Source organism: Mastigoproctus giganteus, chromosome 8, assembly GCF_048544385.1.
Source record: "Mastigoproctus giganteus isolate SK-2022 chromosome 8, ASM4854438v1, whole genome shotgun sequence".
Lineage (NCBI taxonomy): Eukaryota > Metazoa > Arthropoda > Arachnida > Uropygi > Thelyphonidae > Mastigoproctus > Mastigoproctus giganteus.
The window spans coordinates 140757302-140776095 of NC_143582.1; the positions used below are offsets into that span (position 1 = coordinate 140757302).

The 18794-nt window shown below is 35.6% G+C and overlaps 1 protein-coding gene across 1 annotated transcript in view; it reads right to left on the reverse strand.

The window, feature by feature from the left end:
- Cad87A (cadherin 87A) overlaps positions 1–18794 on the reverse strand; it is a 778434-nt gene that overhangs the window by 663424 nt on the left and 96216 nt on the right. The window contains exon 4 of the mRNA XM_090378948.1: positions 16617–16750. Within this exon, the coding sequence (XP_090235074.1) occupies positions 16617–16750 (134 nt within the window). The remainder of the gene's footprint in view (positions 1–16616; positions 16751–18794) is intronic.

Here is an 18794-nt window from a genome sequence, read left to right on the forward strand (position 1 = left end):
ATTCTTTTTGAACAACTCTGCATCACATGATCCAGCACCTTCAGCATGTTACTGATATTCAGTTTGAAGGCAATCTCACAATCTGTAATTAAATTTTGGTCATGTTGGTAAGTTTCTAAATACTGTGAATACTCTAGCCATATATTCTGCTAAGCAGTACTCATTGTAGCCTGAGTGACTTTCTCCCATGATGCTGCAGTGTTGTCTACAGATTTTTTAATATTGTATCCCCACTATAACTTTTAAAATGATGGCTGGTCCTTGCTATCTGTCTCTGTGTTCGGTTGTTGCATAGTCCACCAGAAATAATGTCACATTCTTGTCTCTTAGTAAGTTTGCATTTGTTGCAAGAAAACAACTTATAAGTTGTCATCAAGGATCTCAGTGTATTAACATGATGGCTAGACATGTGAAAATAAGCAAGGCCTTGTTGTTTAGGTTTTCCATACCTCGACGTGGAAGGAGAAGAATTGAAAGATTATAAATTTAGAATTTAAAATTAAAAGCTTTATATCAAAATGACATAATTTTGAAATCCAGTAAATAACTGGATTCTGCCTGTAATTAACACTTTAGCAGTGCACACCTAGAAAAGACACCCAGTTTTCAAACTGTCAATATTTTTCTATCTTTTATCTAAAGTCAGGTCATTTCAATAATGTTTCCACAAGGAGCTTCTTCTAATATTCAAAACCTTCTTCTTCTTCTTCTTCTTCTAATAGCATTCTACTAATATAATGAGTAGTGTTGAGAACCAGCTGTGGCTACAGGAAAAACAACACCACCAGGCTCCTGAAGCCTAGTGGGATTGTTTTTCCTGTAGCACACACACACACACACACACACCTGCCATTTTCAGTGAACCTGCTTTATGTTTTATAGATGGTAACACATATGGGCAATGTCCACTTAACATACATCCATCAACACACACACACACACACACACACACACACACACACACACACACACACACACACACACACACACACACACACACACACACACACACACACACACACACACCATTTTACCATCTCTGTTAACATATAATCACTTGCTTTCTGCAGATATATACATCATTTTACAATAAGCATGAGTTCGTGATATTCAACATTACACAGAGCTATGCAATGCTGAATATTTATTCAACTCTAAAATTTTTATATTTTAAATATAACTACATAACAAAACAGTTATGTTCATATTTAACTGTTTCTTATATGCATTTTGTGAGCAGAGGCCAAAATTCCTGTTGTTCTCTAATATTAATAATTTAGTAGCAATTGAAGGTTTTATGATTTTGTGACATTTATATATTACTTATGTGCACCAGTACTGATATATAAGTTTCTGTAGTATTCATATAATCAAGGGTTTTTTTTTTTTGGCTGCAGTTTTTAATAGCCACCAAACAAAGGTGTAAATTATCGCCAGACTCAATCTGCTATGCATGTGGATATCATATAAATCTGAAGCGTGTGAAGCATAGTATTCAGATACTAAATCAGCTGCCCCTCACATGATCTTGTTGGTGGATAATTTTTCAATGCATATTAAAGCCAATTTTGGTATGTCTAAAGGTGCTCAAGACAGTTTGTGGGGGCACTCAATTTCTGCTGCAGTAATTTGACATGATATTAGGGAGATGATTTCATGGTAGTCATAAGTGCTTTTTGCAAAACTTTAAATGAGGAGAGAGTACACAAACTATCACAATGACTGATACTTTTGTTATGATAGATATCAAAGTTTAAAAAGTATGTGGATTAAAAAGTTGCAGCATATTTTACAACATAACATCCTCCATGGCTTCAGTGCTGCATAATGAAGACTTGCCAATTCTCAATCTACCTCGAGAGAAGATTCTTCAGAACTGGACGATAAAGCTGGTAAACAGAATAATTGGGATCACATCTCACAACCATATCCAAGTAAAACACCACATTTCCTTAATCAATAAGAACCTGTGAAGGATTTGGGTAAAACCAAAGCCAAAAGACTACCACAGATAAAGGAAGGGCTAAGTGACATGCATTAGAGCAGTTATAAATGGCCACCACTCTCCAAGGGCTAATGTGATGAGTGGAGCTCCACAGAGGTTTGTGCTGCATCCCTTACTCTTTTTAATATTTATTAACGTTAGTGATGTAGGAATTTCAAGTTTGTCTGCAGGTTTTATATAAAGATGGGCAGTGGTTAATAACAGTAATCAGGGGAGGCTACCTCAAAAGAAACTAAATAAACTAAGCAGATGAGCTAGAAAATGGCAATTGTTAAATTAACACTGATAAATGCAAGGTACTATATCTGGATAGCAGTAATCCCAGAATGGAATACCATTTTGGTGGCATCAAAATCAAGGAATTTGATAAGAAAAATGACCTTATGGTGGTTATACAGTGTGCTATAAAATTCTCTGAGCAGTGCAAACAGGCTGCTGTCAATGATACTTGTATACAGGAATTTTGCCAGCAAGGATAAAGAGGTGTCATCCCACTTTATAAGGTGATGGTTAAGCTACACAGGAAGGATATGGATCTGTTAGAAAGATGCAGAGAAAAGCAACAAAGTTAGATGTGGAAAAATATGGATATTCTTACTGGAGAAGATTGAAGTTATATAAATTGCACTCCCTGGAAATTCACAGCCTTCAAGCATAAACAATATATGTTTCTAAAACTGAGTGAAAGAAAAGGTGACATTAATTGGTCCACAAGTTGAGCAGATGTTGGCTTATGAGAACTAAAATACAAAATGACTTATGCTGAGTTAAATGCCTGGCAGTTGTTTTGCCCTGTAATGAATGATTTTCTCAGTACCATTAATAGTGAAAATTACAAAGAACTAATTTAAAAGTTGATTGAAAATTGCAGGAAAATGGGATACACAATATCAATCAAGCTCCATTACTTTCACTCTCACCAACATTATTTTCAGAACAAATCTGGACACTGTTGGCGAAGAACACAGGGAGAGATTAAGTCAAAATATACAGTCAGTGGATAAGAGGTACAAAGAAAGGAAATTATCATGAAGCTATGATAGTCAATTATATCATATTCTTGGTCTGGGAGGACTGCACTGACCACAAAAGGCAAAGATGTTCAAATGTAAATTTTCAGGATTTTTTTATTTTTATTTTTTTGATTAACTCAAGGAAGGCTTCTTTTTAATTTGTGAATTTTCAGCTTGTGTTTAGTTTAGTAATGTTTGTAGTTTAGTAATACTCTATTCAGTACAGGAGTTAAATACTGCTAATAAATCTGATATACAGTATCAAATTTATTAATAGAAAGGAGAGTAAATATACAGTATTGCTGAATATTTACTTTCCTTTCATTTCTAGGCAAACCATGATGCTATAAAATAATTATGATCATATTGGAATTAGCGTACCCAAATTTAAAAATAATCAACAGGAAACGCAGGTAAACAGAATCTTTATTGAAATTTTGTTACATTGTGTTATACACTGAGTGATCACCAAATTATGACCACCTACCTAATACTTCGTAAGTCCTCCTTTTGCCCTCAGTACAGCAGCTATCCGACGTGGTATTGATTCAACAAAATGTCGGAAGCGTTCGTGAGGTAGGGCCAACCAAGATGTGCGTAATACAGTCAGCAATGCAGGTATGGAGTTGATTGGTGTATCCTGATACCTGATATGCCTTTCCATAGTGCCCTACAAGTGCTCTATGGGATTGATATCGGCAGAGTTCGGAAGTCAATTGATATGCTGGAAGTCACAACTGTGTTCCTCAAACCATTCCTGCACAACAAGTGCCCGATGGCTCAGTGCATTGTCATTTTGGAAGACACTGTCCCCATTCAGGAAAAAGTGGAACATAGCATGGTGTAAACAGTCAGCAAGCAGTTGACGATAGTGGAGACCACTGATACATTGTTCCACATGCACCAAGGATCCAAGTTCCTGTCAGTGAAACATGCTCCACACCATACAACTGCCTCCACTGGCCTGCACTTTTGATACCATGCATGATGGACGAAGAGCCTCACGTTGTTGGCACCAAATCCGCATACGACCATCCACGATGTGGAGTAAATAATGTGACTCATCCGACCAGCACACCATCTTCCAGTCTTCTAACATCCAATTTGCATGCTCTTTGCACCAGGCGAGTCTTTTACGTCGATGAACCTTGGTTAGGAGAGGATGCCATAGGAGTCATCTGCTGGTATAGCCCATATGTGCGAGCATGCAACACATGGCCATGCCAGATATTCTTCTGGGTTGGCCCATATTGTATTGGGTAGTCAACACTTCAACAGCACTGCGCCTTTTCACCTGTACAAGTCACTGAACCTGGTGCTCACCTTTAACATCAACCTTTTGCTGACCTTTGCAGTTTTGCCATCGGGTCCTTGTTTGAACATTTTGAAACCAGTCCTGGTACACTTTAACTATGGTGGCTCTCGAACACCCCACCAGTTCAGCCGTTTGGGAAACCGAGGCACCAGCTCATCGAGCTCCCACAATCTGTCCTTTATCAAAGTCCGATAAATCCTTCCTTTTACCCATCACACTCAGAATTTTACTACATACTGAGCCACTGACACCTTATCTATGCCACGTAGGTCGACTAACTCCACACTCCCGTACCTCACGTGGTCAACGGGTCACATTCAGTTTTCATAGGGGTGGTCATAATTCAGTGATCACTCAGTGTATATGAGATGTCAAGGCTGAGTGCAATTATTCATTATTATAAATCAAAATGTATTTGACTTTACACTTTGATATAATGTTCAGGATGATGATCTGCTGTATTCATAAAAGCAATACATCAAGAATTAGGGTCATAGCAATTATTAACTGCATCACATATCTTTGTAAGGCATTGAAACAATAAGAAAACTACAAATCTAGGCCTATGCAAATAAGAAAAACAATAAGAAAACTACAAATCTAGGCCTAGGCCTATTCACCCTATCCCCATGATTGTTAACAACTATGCCAAAGCAATCTTCCAAGTTTCATTGATGGTATAGTAGTTTTGCCACTTGTAACAAAATAACACTGCAGATTGATTATCTATTGCTCAGTTCCTCCCCAATCTGGCCATGAACCTCCTCACCTATATAGCCAACATACAGGTCCAAAAAAAGTGGAAGTGAGAAAGAGCCTAGGGCTGAAACTGTTATTATTAATTATTTTTTTAATCACAATAAGGTTTACAGTTATAATAATATAATTGTAAAAACATATTTGAGGTTGGCGTTTCACAATTCAAGTGGTTAAATCAAAAGAGTCATACATCCCCAACTCAACATTGATGCTCTCTACTGTTTCTAAGTTCTCTTCAATTCCTTCTACCCTTCAGAAAGATGGCTGCTGTACCCAAGTAGTCACAGTGCTGTAGCCATATAAAGGAATAATAGAACAAGCATTTGAGTTAACCGTGGTTCTAGCTCGCTAAATCTGGTGATGTTCTTGAATTCTATCTAAATTGTAAACTCTTCTAATTCTATGTGGTTATCCCAGAGTATAATCAGAAAATTTATTTCTTTATTACTAAATTTACATCTAGGAAATTTCTTCAAGTATTTGTAATGATAAATGACATAAGGAAGCAAGATTATGCAGCAAAAGAAAAAAAAAAAAAAAAAAAAAAACTACACCTCATCTGTACATTCCTCTGATAATTTGCCTAAATTGTTCTTAAATTTATTCAAACTATCCCACTTCCAAACTAAATAGAATAGATAGAAGAATCTTCCTACAGTCTTTTACTCTCTGGCTGAAAGCAAATTTTGCTTTTGAGAAACAGAGTAAGGATAACATCAGCATTTAGTTAACTCAATCCATTTAAAGTCATAAACACTTTAATCAATCAGTGTCTCCTTGCAGATTCCTGCCTTACAGGAACTGCAATTTGTGCAGTGGAAGCCTTCCTTCGTCAGAGTACACTTTTCTGTTCTACTAAACTTGTTGCACTTCCCTGCATACATTCCAACAGATCCACATCCTTCCTAAAACAGGGCCCTCCTGTATTCAGTACTCAAGATGTAGCCTAACCACTGCCTTGTACAACAGAACAATCACTTACTTGTCTCTGCTGTAAAAATTTCTGTATATCATTGACAAAATTCCACAAATTCTCTTAGCAACCTTTGCTCAGATAACTTGATGTCAGACTTAATGTACAAATTAACCATAGGTCTTTTTTCATTCTCCTCACTATATTGAGTATAACAACCAACTGGTATTATTCCAGGATTATTACAACCCATTTGTAGTATCTTGCATTTATCAATGTTAAACCTCAACTGCCACGTCTCAGCCCATCTGTCAAATCTGTCTTTTCTGGTCTTTTTGAAATAGCATACCTTAATTCCTGTATTAACCACCCTGTCAACCTTTGTATCATCTGCAAATTTAGACAATAAACTTGAAATGTCTTTGTTAATAAATATCGAAAGCAATAAAGAAACCAGCACTGAATCATGAGGAATGCTACTAACAACACTAGTCCAAGACAAACAGTGTTCATTAATAACCATCCCTTTATCTATACCAATAACCATAATGCAATGCTGCTCTAATTTGTTCAGCAGTCTTTCACATGGAAAAGTACTAAAATCTTTATTGAACAGAAGTATATGATGTCAAAATTATATTTGTATATAGTTCTTTTGTTACTGTGCCATAGTAATTAATCAGATTAGTCAGACAAGATCTCCCCTTGTGTTACAATTGCTATAACTTCATTCCTGTCATGACGATATGGCATTATTAATTCAAATGCAGACTCCATTATTTTTTCTAGAACAGAAGACAAGCTCACAGGTCTGTAATTACTCACTTTAACTTCTGATTTCCTTTTGTGAATAGAAGAGACATCTGTGCATCTCCAATCTGTGGGGAATTCTCTTGAACATAAGAATGATCTCATGATTATGACCAAAGGTTTGCTTATCTCTTTTGGTGCTTCTTTTAATATAACTAGATAGATTCTTTCAACCCCAAGGGCTTGATTTATTTTTAGCTACAACAATTTCTTTCCCACTTTCCTCTTAGTTATCACAAAATCATCTTGCTATACATCTAGTATTCCTACCCCTAAAATTTCATGATGAATGTAGGATGCAAAATATTTATTTAGTTTGTCAGCAACCTGAACAGCATCATTAGTAGACACTAGAAGAAAAGAGATGAACCACATTGGCCCACTAGAATTAACATAAGCAAAGAATTATTCGTTACTTCTCTTTACTAAAAGACCTCTTGTAACCTGCCTTAGCTTGCTTACCCCCCCCCTTGGTGACTTGATTAGACTATTTTGTACTTACTGTAGGTGTCCAATGTCCCTAACAATTTATAATCATTTTGCACATTTTCTTATCAGTTCATCTGATGAGACAAGGGGTAAAACAATATCTCTTAGTTGTTATAAAAAGCTTAATAGCTTCTGTGATTGCTTCCCTGAATGTTTCCCATTAGAATTTGCAGTTGTTAATAACCCATTTGCTGACTGGGCTAGCCGGGTGGGTAAAGTCGCGGGTTCAAATCCCGCCTCGGGCTTGGATCAGAGTAGTGCAAAAACCTTGGGAGGTGCATTATGGCCACAGAAGCTGATGTGCCAACAACTAACAAAAAATATATATATATAATAAAATAAAATAACCCATTTAAAGAATTTGAAAACTGTTACTTCCTCAACTCAGCACTTGTTTGCTGTAATGCTCTGTGTATTTTGATACCCTTCACCAGAATTGTGTTCTATTTTTCACCAGAGCTATTCATTCCAAATGCCTTAATTGAAGTTACCCATTAACAGCTGTTTGGGTGCCTGAAAGGTTTTCTTTTTGACAGAGCTAGAGACCCTGTCAAACAGAAATTTAATGCTCTTCAATTGATTCTGAAATTGACTGCAATTTCATCAAATTACAGTCACACCTCACAGTGCATTCCTTCAAAGGTATGGGCTTTGATTTTGCTATTGAAAAGTGACTTTTAACTGCTATTATAATTAACAGCTGAGATGGCCAAACTAGAAATTCTGCGAAGCATTTACAACATATCAACTTTGAAAGTGCCTGGTTATTGACCAAAAGTATTTTTCATCCCCATGAGTAATTTACAAGTGTGTTAATTTTCTGTAGCTGTTTGTACTGATACAAGTTTCCTGTGTCCATGGCTGTAAAACACTATGGTTACATGTGCCATTTCTTGGGTGTTAAAATATACATTTATATACCATTCAGCTCAATTATGTTCCAGAAAAGTTTGCAACTACTCTGTGGTTATTATTAACCATCTGAAGGGCACAAAAATTTCTTTCTAACCCACAGATGCACCTTGGGAGCAGGTATACCATTTGATAACCCCAGTGGCTCACATCTGGTGAGTGACACACCCAGGGTCCTAAGCTGGATATCATCATTCTTCTATTTCTTGGTGATTTCCTTCTACTTCTGACTCTCTCTCTCACGGTAATTCAGAAATTGTTTTTGGCTGGTGCAGCATAAGCCTCAGGCTTCCTTGCACCATATGGCTAATAATAATAATAAACTTAAAAGTGCATAAAAAATTTAGAATTGCTCATTTGTGTAGTATGCTACCCCTGTAGATTTTTATTTTTAATCTATTATGAATACAACTATGAATAATTCATCCACTGACTGCATTATTTTCTCTGGAACATAAGTCAAACTTACAGGTCTGTAATAACTCACTTTTTGCCTCAAAGGATCAAAGGATAATTGTCTCAATTATCCTTTGATCCCCTTGTAAATAGGAGAGACATTTGCACATCTCCAATCCATCAGAAACCCCCTCCCCAAATCCAAGAATGCACTGATAATTATGGCTAAAAGTTTACTTACCTCTTTTGCCACTCCTTTTAAAAATTTTGATAGATTCCATGAGCCCAGATCCTTATAGACTTTTAGCCTGAACAATGTCATCCACTTTTCTCTCAATTATCAAAAAATCATTTAGCTCCTGATTATAAGTTGGTATATTTCTGTTATATTCATCAGTAAACACTTTTGTGTGCAAATGTGCTTTTGTCAGCAACCAAAACAGGACCATCAATAATTATGCCATTCATGTACAACAGACCAATGTGGTTCAGCCCTTTCCTTCTAGTGATAACAAAAACAAAGACTTCTTTGCTACTTTTCTTCTTCACATTCCTAGCCAAACTTCTTGTAATGTACCTTACCCTACCAACCCCCTCCCTTGTGACTTGATTGAAGCCTATTTTGTAGATACTAAATGTTTGTGTGTCTGCTGATAATTTATAACCATTCCATGCATTTTTCTTCACAGTCACTAGTCTCATCAGTTCATCTCTCATTCATATAGATCTAATCCTTGAATAATATCCTTTAGTTGGTATAAAAAGCTTAGTAGCTTCTACGATCGCTTCCTAAAATGCTTAATTTAGAATTTGCAGCTAGTAATATCATCAGTTTTGAATTTAAAAATTGTCTACAACCACTATAGGTGCCTTTAAGAAAGCAAAATCCCTTCTCTTTATTCTTTAAATAGCTTTAAGTTATCTTTAAATAGCTCCCATCAATATTATGAACACTGCCACCTAACAGATTTATCTATATATTCTTAATGCATGAAAAGGCACTGCTAATAATCAGATCAAGAGTATTACTACTTTCCCTTGTTGCATCTACATCATGTGGTGTAAAAAGCAGTAATCCAAGAAATCCAGAAAAGTTCTAATGGTGCAAATGACTAGTCTACAAGTTCCAATTCAATATCTAGAAATTTAAAGCCATTCTGATTTACTATCCTACTCTATTTTTCTAGACAGCTCTTCATTATACTCATCACAGTCACATTTAACCTTAAACACCACTACACATATTTTTGTTTTTACCAGCCACATATCCACCAAACTTAACAGTACAACGGTCATCTATGTCAAATGAGGGCACTGCCTTAGAGTCCATGAGCATTACTCCTCCCTCCCTCATCCTCTCCTCTTTGTAAACATTTTATTCTCCATATTCAAATTCCAGATCTATGTCTGAGTGGCACCATTTCTGAAATTCTTACAATGTCCACATTTGATAACCTCACCAGCACTTCAAATTCCTCATAATTATTTACTATACTCCTAGCATTATTATAAAATGCAAGTATATGCACACTTGTTTTTGCTCCACATAACCATAACACATTGCAATTACTTCTACCAAGGTGATTTCTACCCTGTAATCTCCCAATATCTTGTTTTCCTGGCTGCTATGTGTCCCAATATTTGTTTTGAATCATAAATCAGTGCAGAAATCAATTTCACTTCTGCCCATGGCTTCTGTAAAACTATTAGTCAGGGTATCTCCCCAAAAGCTAGCAACCCACCCAACAGTGTTCGGTGGGTTACCCAACCCACCGAACACTGTTGGGTACTCCATATTAGTTAATGAACTAATATGGAGTACTTCAACAGGATGTTTACAGTCAACACAGTCCATATGTTTAATACATTAAATACATCATTCTAGAGAAACTCTGTATGGACAGAACCTGATAAAACAGGAGACAAATCATGAAACAGATGTACCAACACATCCTGCTACAATGCCGACTATGCAATTATAACTTTTTATATCTGACAAAAGTTTGAGATCAACCATGAACTTAAAATGACTCCTCTGGACAATGGATAGTTATGTAACACTCAGGATGGTAATATTGATTAAAGAGACAAGTGGATTGCAACAGCTGTCTAATGCTTCTTAAGTTTCATAATCAACTTAAGAAGTGTTTGAATGTCTTGGCATCTGTTGCTAGCAATGGAATGTGAAAATTTTTCTCAGGGAGAAAATTAGTATGGAACAGAAAACTCTCTGTTCCATACTAATTCCTTAGTTCCTTAGAATGAGAAAGGAATCAGAGCTTACCAGAAATTGAGATGAAGCTTAAAGTTTGTTTGCAGTTGTGAATGTTAGAAAGTGTTTCTAAAACAGAACAAACGTGACTAAATGTTTTTTTTTTTTACAGAGTTGGAGTTTCCTATGGATTTAGCCCAGTTATTTTGTGATATAATTTAATCATTAAATACTTTTAAGTTGGATTATGATATGACCATGAATTTTAAATTGGTTACAAACTAAGGATAAGCAAGATAATTTACCTAAATTTTGCAAAGCAGAACCCTTTTAGCTACAATTAAGGATAAGGCTCAACACATTTCAGTTTTTAAGTGGTAAATAATGTAATAAAAATATGAGAGCCAGAATCATGATTGTGGAGATAACCTCACTGTAATGCTACTCATAAAAGAAACATAAATGGCAGAAGAAAGGGTCGAAGAAAGGATGAGTAATTGTATTTCTAAAGATTAGGAAATTGACCAAGAACAGTCAAAATTTAATTGATCATTATACGGTCATTCCAAAAAGGGAAGAAACTGTTTTATACGGAATCAACTTTAGAGAAAAAAAATAAAAATTTTATTATTAGAAGAAAAAAAAAAAAAAAATTTATTACTGATTTATCCAAAGAAAATAAATGTTTAAATTCTCCTTTTGTCTTGTTTAAAGGATGATTTATATTAATAAGATAACTGAAATTTGAACCTGCCGATTTATGGGAAACAAATTACATAAATCTTGTGATATTTTACATTAAGTTGAGGGACGACAAGATTACATATACAACTGAATATAAACAGCACTGTAAATAATATTTTAGCTATTTTGTAGATTGTTAGTTTAGTAGCTTCAGTGTTAATGAATCTACTTCATTTAGCACTTTAATGATTCATTTAGCTATATGAACCATTAAATCAGAGTAGTTAGCATTATCTTACAATAATCAGCAGCAGAAGATCCAACTGCTAACAAAGACAAGACGCTTAACTAGGAATTCACATGTTTGGCCTGTTATCAGAAATGCTCCTTTCTCTTAAACACAATTATACTATAATATTAATGAAATAAATTTTAATTAATAATAATATTAACTAAATCATAAAAAATTATAATTATGAAATTATCTGTAAGATGGTACTTTCATAAAAAAAAAAAAAAAAAAAAAAAAACGCATTTATAGTAAATGATTTAGATAATAAATTCAGTTGTCTCAAGTGTTTAACTCCATTCAGTATTTATGCTGGATTGGCACCTGCGGCCAAGGACACAGTTGCTATACCTATTATTCCTATGTTTAAAACCAGAATTTTTGTTACAAACTTTTGAATCATTCAGAACAAAACCATAATTAGGATATCATATTATAAGACACTTCATTAAGGTATACATAATGTTATAAATGTTAGCATTAGCATTAGCAAGGGCACATGATACAAGAAAGCAAGCTTATATAGCATCATCCAAAAAAAAAAAAAAAAAAAAAAAACCCTTCTCACTTCACCCATCCACTCGCTCCAAATGTCAAATGTTTGTCTATTTCTGCCTTGAATCTGTTTAAGCTATCAACTTCTACATCAACAGATGGAAGTTTGTTCCAACAATCAACCAAATGTTGGCTAAAAGCAAACTTCTGCATTTCTATCCTGCAACTGTCTGTCCTCAATTTGAATTTATGCCCTTTCAGGCGATTATTCTGAGCAAGAGGAAGAATTACATCAGCATTGAGCATGCTCAAACCATTCAAGGCTTTATACACCTCAATCAGATCACCTCGCAGGTAGACAGTCTTCAGACATGGTAATTTGAAAAACTTAAGCCTTTCTTCATAAGAGCAACCCATTGTTCATTTCACTAATCGTGTTGCCCTTCTCTGTACTCGTTCCAACAGCTCTACATCCTTCTTAAAATGAGGCCTCCAGACCTGTATATAGTACTCTAGGTGTGGCCTGACAATTGCCTTATACAAGGGGATAATCACCTCCTTATCCCTGCTAGAAAAATTCCTGTATGTCATTGACAAGACACCATGAGCTACTCTTGCAGACCATCTGCACTGCTCAAAAAACTTCATATCTGCCTGCACAATTACCCCCAGGTTCTTTTCACTTTCTACCACTGTCAGTGTAGTACCACACAGTTGATATGTTACTCTGGGGTTACTGCTTCCCATACACAGTATTTTACATTTGTCAATGTTAAACTTCAGTTGAAACCTCTCAACTCATCTGCTCAACTTTTCTAGATCCTGTTGCAGCAGTGTACTGTCATTAGTGTCATTAACAACCCTGCCGACCTTCATATCATCTGCAAACTTGGCCATTAAGCCTGATATACTATCATCAATATCATTATTGAATACAGAAAACAACAATGGATCCAACACTGAACCTTGGGGGAACTCCACTAATAACATTAGTCCACGAAGAGCAGTGTCCATTGATTACCACTCTTTGTCTTCTCCCACTCAACCATCCCTTTATCCATAGTAGCAATTTGCCTCCAATGCCACACTGCTCCAATTTGTGCAGCAGTATCAAAAGCCTTTCTAAGATCCAAATGTATGATATCAAAATTGTTCTTTGCATCCAGTTTCTTTGCGACTAAATCATAGTTATCCAATCAAATTGGTCAGACAAGACTTCCCCTTAACAAACCCATGCTGTGTCCGAGCTATAACTGAAGTCTTGTCTAGATGATCCTGCAAGCTTCTTTAACCAGTGCCTCCATTAATTTCCCTGGAACAGAAGTTAAACTAACAGGTCTATAATTACTTGTGTCTCCCTTTGATCCTCCTTTGTGGATTGGGGTCACATTTGCACATCTCCAGTCCATGGGTACCTCCCCTGAGTCCAAGGAAGCTCTTATAATTTTGGCTAAGGGTTTGCTTACTTCCTTTGCTGCCTCCGTTAATATAACTGGCATTCCCCTCCCTGAATAACTTCTCATGTGTGAATGTAGTTGCAAAATATTTAGTTTGTTAGCTACCTGAGTGGGATCATCAAAGTTGATAAACTTGGAACAGTTGAAGTACCAAGATAAGGGACCCTCTCTCTCTATCGATATAAAGTGGACCAATCTGATTCATCCCCTTCCTTCCAGAGTTTACATAAGTAAAGAACTTTGCTGTTTTTCTTTGCATCCTTTGCCAAAGATTTCTCGTAATCTGCCTTTGCCTGCCTAACCTCCTTTGTGACTTCGTTACAGACCAGCTTATATCTATCATAGGTTTCTTTGCCACCTGTTAATTTATATGTATCCCATATATTTTTTTTTCTCTGCCACATGTCTAATTAGTTCATCTGGCATCCATTTATGCCTAAATCTTGAATAATATTTTTTACTTGGTATGAAAAGCCTAGTAGCTTTCAAGATTAATTCTTTGAATGCTTTCCATTTTGAATTTGCTGTTGGTAACATCATCAGTTGGTCCCACTGTATAGAATTTAAATACTGTCTCAGACCACTGTAGTCACTTTTATGAAAGCAAAAACCTTTCCCTTTATCCCTGATGGTAGTTACCTCTTTGAATAAATCCTACTTTAGCACACTGTGATCACTGCTACCTAGTGGTTCCTTTATCTGCAGATTCTCAGTGTATGAAGAATCACTACTGATAATCAGTAGTGATTATTACTCCCTCTAATTGCCTCCCAAACATGCTGCTGTAGAAAACAACCATCCAATAAATCCACAAAAGTCCTGCTAGTGTGTGAGTGACCAACGCACAGATTCCAGTCAATCTCTGGGAAATTAAAATCCCCCATTATAAGACAAAATGTTATAAATGTTATTATATAAAAAGTATTTTATTGATAATATTGTGTTAATTTCGTGATTTCAAAGTTTGTCTAGAATGTTTTAACAAGAAAAGGCATGCATGACATGTCTTAGGATAACTGCCATTTGTGATTCACCTGCCAGTTACGGTATGTTTCCTTATACAAACTGTCACAAATATGTTGAACTGTCAATAGGTGACAATGATACATTATGGCTTGGGGCTTACTAATGGATAACACAAAGACAGTCTCTGAGACAATGAGTGGTTTCCCTGTAAAGCAACAAATCTGGGGACTTGGCAGTATCTCAAGTGTCTAGTACCAAGATAAGGGACCCTCTCCCTAGATGAATCCATTACATATTTAAAAATCTGAGTTACCACCAGGGCAGCTGTTTAAAAGCTTAATAGCTTCTTATCATTTACAATGGTTGAAATTAAATGTTTCAGTTGCTAGGAATCAAAATTTTCTACCAAATGATCGATATACTCAAACTTTACAACTGCTTTTTTTATATATACAGTATATATATATATACATACAGGGTGTTTCAATAATTTTCACAGGATGTTTCAAAAAGGATAGTCAATAATTTAAAGGTGAAATGTACAAACTAAAATAAGCAGAAAAGTCCGAGTGAACATCAGGCCGCAGATGATGAACCATTTTTGAGATAATGCACATTTTCTGTTAAGATCTGCCAATGACTATGGGAGCACTCTGGGAGGGTAGTCTGTATTGCTGAGACCTTGTACACGCTGGATATGGTAGGGATACAGTAACTGGTGATGTAAAAGTCACCACACACTGCTACGACTCAGTACACACTCTTGCAGAGCAACCATCCTTGTCGAAATTCCTGGATTTTGTTCTATTCTTTCTAACACCCTTTCCTCAACATTAGGTGTTATGCTCCTGAGCACAGCTGTTTGCACTCCATATGTGAAGCGCCCATGTTCTCTAAGGCGTTGATGTACCCTGATGAATGTGTGCCTGTTGGGCTGCCTTCACAGCAGGGAAATGCTTCTTGGTACAAATGTGCAGCCTCGAGTGCACTGCTGTTGGCTTTACCATACATGAAGTGCATGTCCGCATACTCTTTGTTGCTATAACCTCTTTCCATGTTGACTATCCTTTCACAAGTACTAGTATGCCCGCTACGTCTCAGAGCATTGAGAAAGGGGAAAGGGAGAGAATGAGCATAACCTAACCTAAACAAAAAAAAATCAGTGGTGGATCCCAACTAGAAATCTGCAATATCTCAAAAATGATTCACTTAAGGACCCATGTTTACTAGGCTTTTTTTTGCATATTGCAGTCTGTACAGTTCACCTTTAAATTATTGTCCATCACTTTTGAAACACCCTGTATATATAGTTTTGCAACTTTTTTTTTTTTATGGTACTTAATAAAGAATTACTTTTCAAACTTTCAAGAAAAGTAACCATGGGCACTGCACTTAACAATCAGCTCAGAGGAGTTTCCTACCTACAGAATCACACCCACACTTGGTAGTATTATGGGTTACTTAGCCTTATCTCTGGTATATAAAAACATTGCAGTGAGAGGCATGCATTCTTGCAAAATAATGGAATAGATTTTGAAATACATTTAATTGTCATGATTGGACACATTAATATGCATAAATAATTTTATCCAAAATACAAAAACTAAGATTTAAGTCCATTCACATTCATTTTAATGAGGCACTTTCATATATCTCCAATTCAAAGCTAACAAACTGGCATACTCAATTTTTCTTATAAATGTTCAGCCTTTTATTACTTCTGTCACTCTATAAAGTTTATTAAAGAAATATTGCTTAACTTTTGAAAATTGTAAAAAATAAAAGAAATCCTAGTAAACAGTCAGTCAATCAATCACTCAATCAAGTTAAACCTTAATTATCACTGGAAATATGCTAATGACTACACACTGCTCACAGCTACTTGCTGTATATTTATTTACCTCTCTATCAATATTAGAAGCAACAATTACAATGCCACTTGTGCGATTTACTGTAAATTTATCTGTTCCTTCCAAGCCATAATATACTGATGAATTTTCTGGATCACTTCCCACTAGTTGAAAAATAGATTTTCCTATTGAGAGAGAAGAAGAAAAAGCTTTTTAAAAATAATTTATTGCATTATTATATATCTTAAATAAGTTATTTAAAGAAGAATGCTTAACATTTCTTTTTTTTCTTTTTTTTTTTTTTCATAGCTGATGCTGTATAAGCTTGCTTCTCTGCATCAATTGCCACCACTATTTTATTATCACATGTTCATTGAAAATGCAAACTTGTATGTTGTAGATAATCAGCAAATAAAACCAACATTTTACCTGTTATATACTTCATGTCCTATGTACTAGGTTGCAGTGATCATAGTGTACTGATGTGGGATTTACATAAAGATGTAACTACCATCAGGGGTAAAGGGAAAGGTTTTTGCTTTTGTAAAGGTGACTACAATAGTGTTCAAGGTTTAGTTCATCTGACATCCCAAATGGATGCAAGATGAACTAATGAAACTCATGGCAAAGAAGAAAAATGCATGGGATGCATATAAGATATGCAAGAATATATGCTGATGCTGAAGCAGTGTTAAGTGGGGTCGGAAAACTGCTAGCTTTGAATATACAGACTAATAAATCAACAGCAACCACACGTAGGAGTGAAAGTGATTCTTCACTACCTCTATTGGGACAAGCAGTAACCTGGAAAACATGGACTGGAGGAATATTTAGCCTGCTGGAGGGGGGGGGGGGGTTGTCATTATAAGACAATAAAATCCATGGATTTTGTTAGAATTATTAAGACCAAAAAACAGTTACACACATTTGTCTATACTTGGAGTATAGTAAACAAATTTAATGAATATGAAGCATAGGTTAAATCATCAAATGTAGACATTGTAGGAATCTCTGAAACAGTGTCACTTTGACAAAACAGATTTATAATTTTAATATGGTGAATACATATTCAAATTTAATGTGTACAGAAAGGATAGACAGCACAGGAGATGGAAGAGTTAATGCACTTGGTTAAAAAGCACATAGAAATTAAAGAAGTGCACCCAGTTCATGAGGGTGGCCAGGGTGGTGTGAGTCAGTTTGGTGGCATAAGCATTGGAAAAAATTAGGGCAGTTGTATGTCATAAGCCAAATGACTGATCAATATACAGTAAACCCCTGCTATTCGCGGTATCTGTATTCGCGGTTTCGCGTACGCCGATTTAATATAAAATGAAACCTAAAAAAATGTGAATTTTAAAGCGCCGTGAATATTCTCCGCCATAAAAAAACATGAGCGTCTCTAGAATTATCTTTCCCGGTCAAAACAGTGCTCAGTGGGTTGAGGGAGAGGGATGACAAAATCGTGAGCGTGGATGTTTCTCGCTAATCCTTGTTCAGTATGTGTTATGCGCTTGTCATGGAAGGTTTCGTCGTTTGCTTTTAATTTATATGCTTATAAATTGAATAAATTTATCAATTTATAAATTGATATGCTTACAAAAATGATAAATCTACCGTTTTGCAGTGTAAAACAGACTTTTTCGAGTGTGTTAACGGAAGAAAGTGACTTTATTGTGGACAAGTTCTTTCTAACCCCTACAAAAATATGGCTACGAATAACAAGAGAAATGTGAAAATATCAAAGAAGCTGATGACATTAGCAAATAAAATTGAGTTATTAGATAAAATTTCTAATGGTGAAAGTGTCTCAGTGGCAAAACATTATAAAATCAGTGAGACAACGGTATGATCAATCAAAAAATTGGAAGAAAAAATCCGCCGTAGTGTCCATGAAAACGCGCTAATTGCTTCAAAACTTTGCTCTGTAACTCGTGATGTTAAATTAGAAAAAATGGAAAACGCTTTAAATCTGTGGATAGAAGACCGAACTCAAAATAAAATTACGTTAAGTTCACTCATCATTCGTGAAAAGGCAAAACTCCTTTATCAACACTTTAGCGAAACTGGTGATAGCACTAGCGGGATAAGTTTTTTTGCTAGCAAAGGCACTGGTTTGAAAGATTTGTTTGAAATTTCTAATAAATATTACATTTAATATTAAACTGTTTCTTATTTTCATTTCGATGCCATATGCTTGCATTTCACTATGTACTGTTTATGCACATA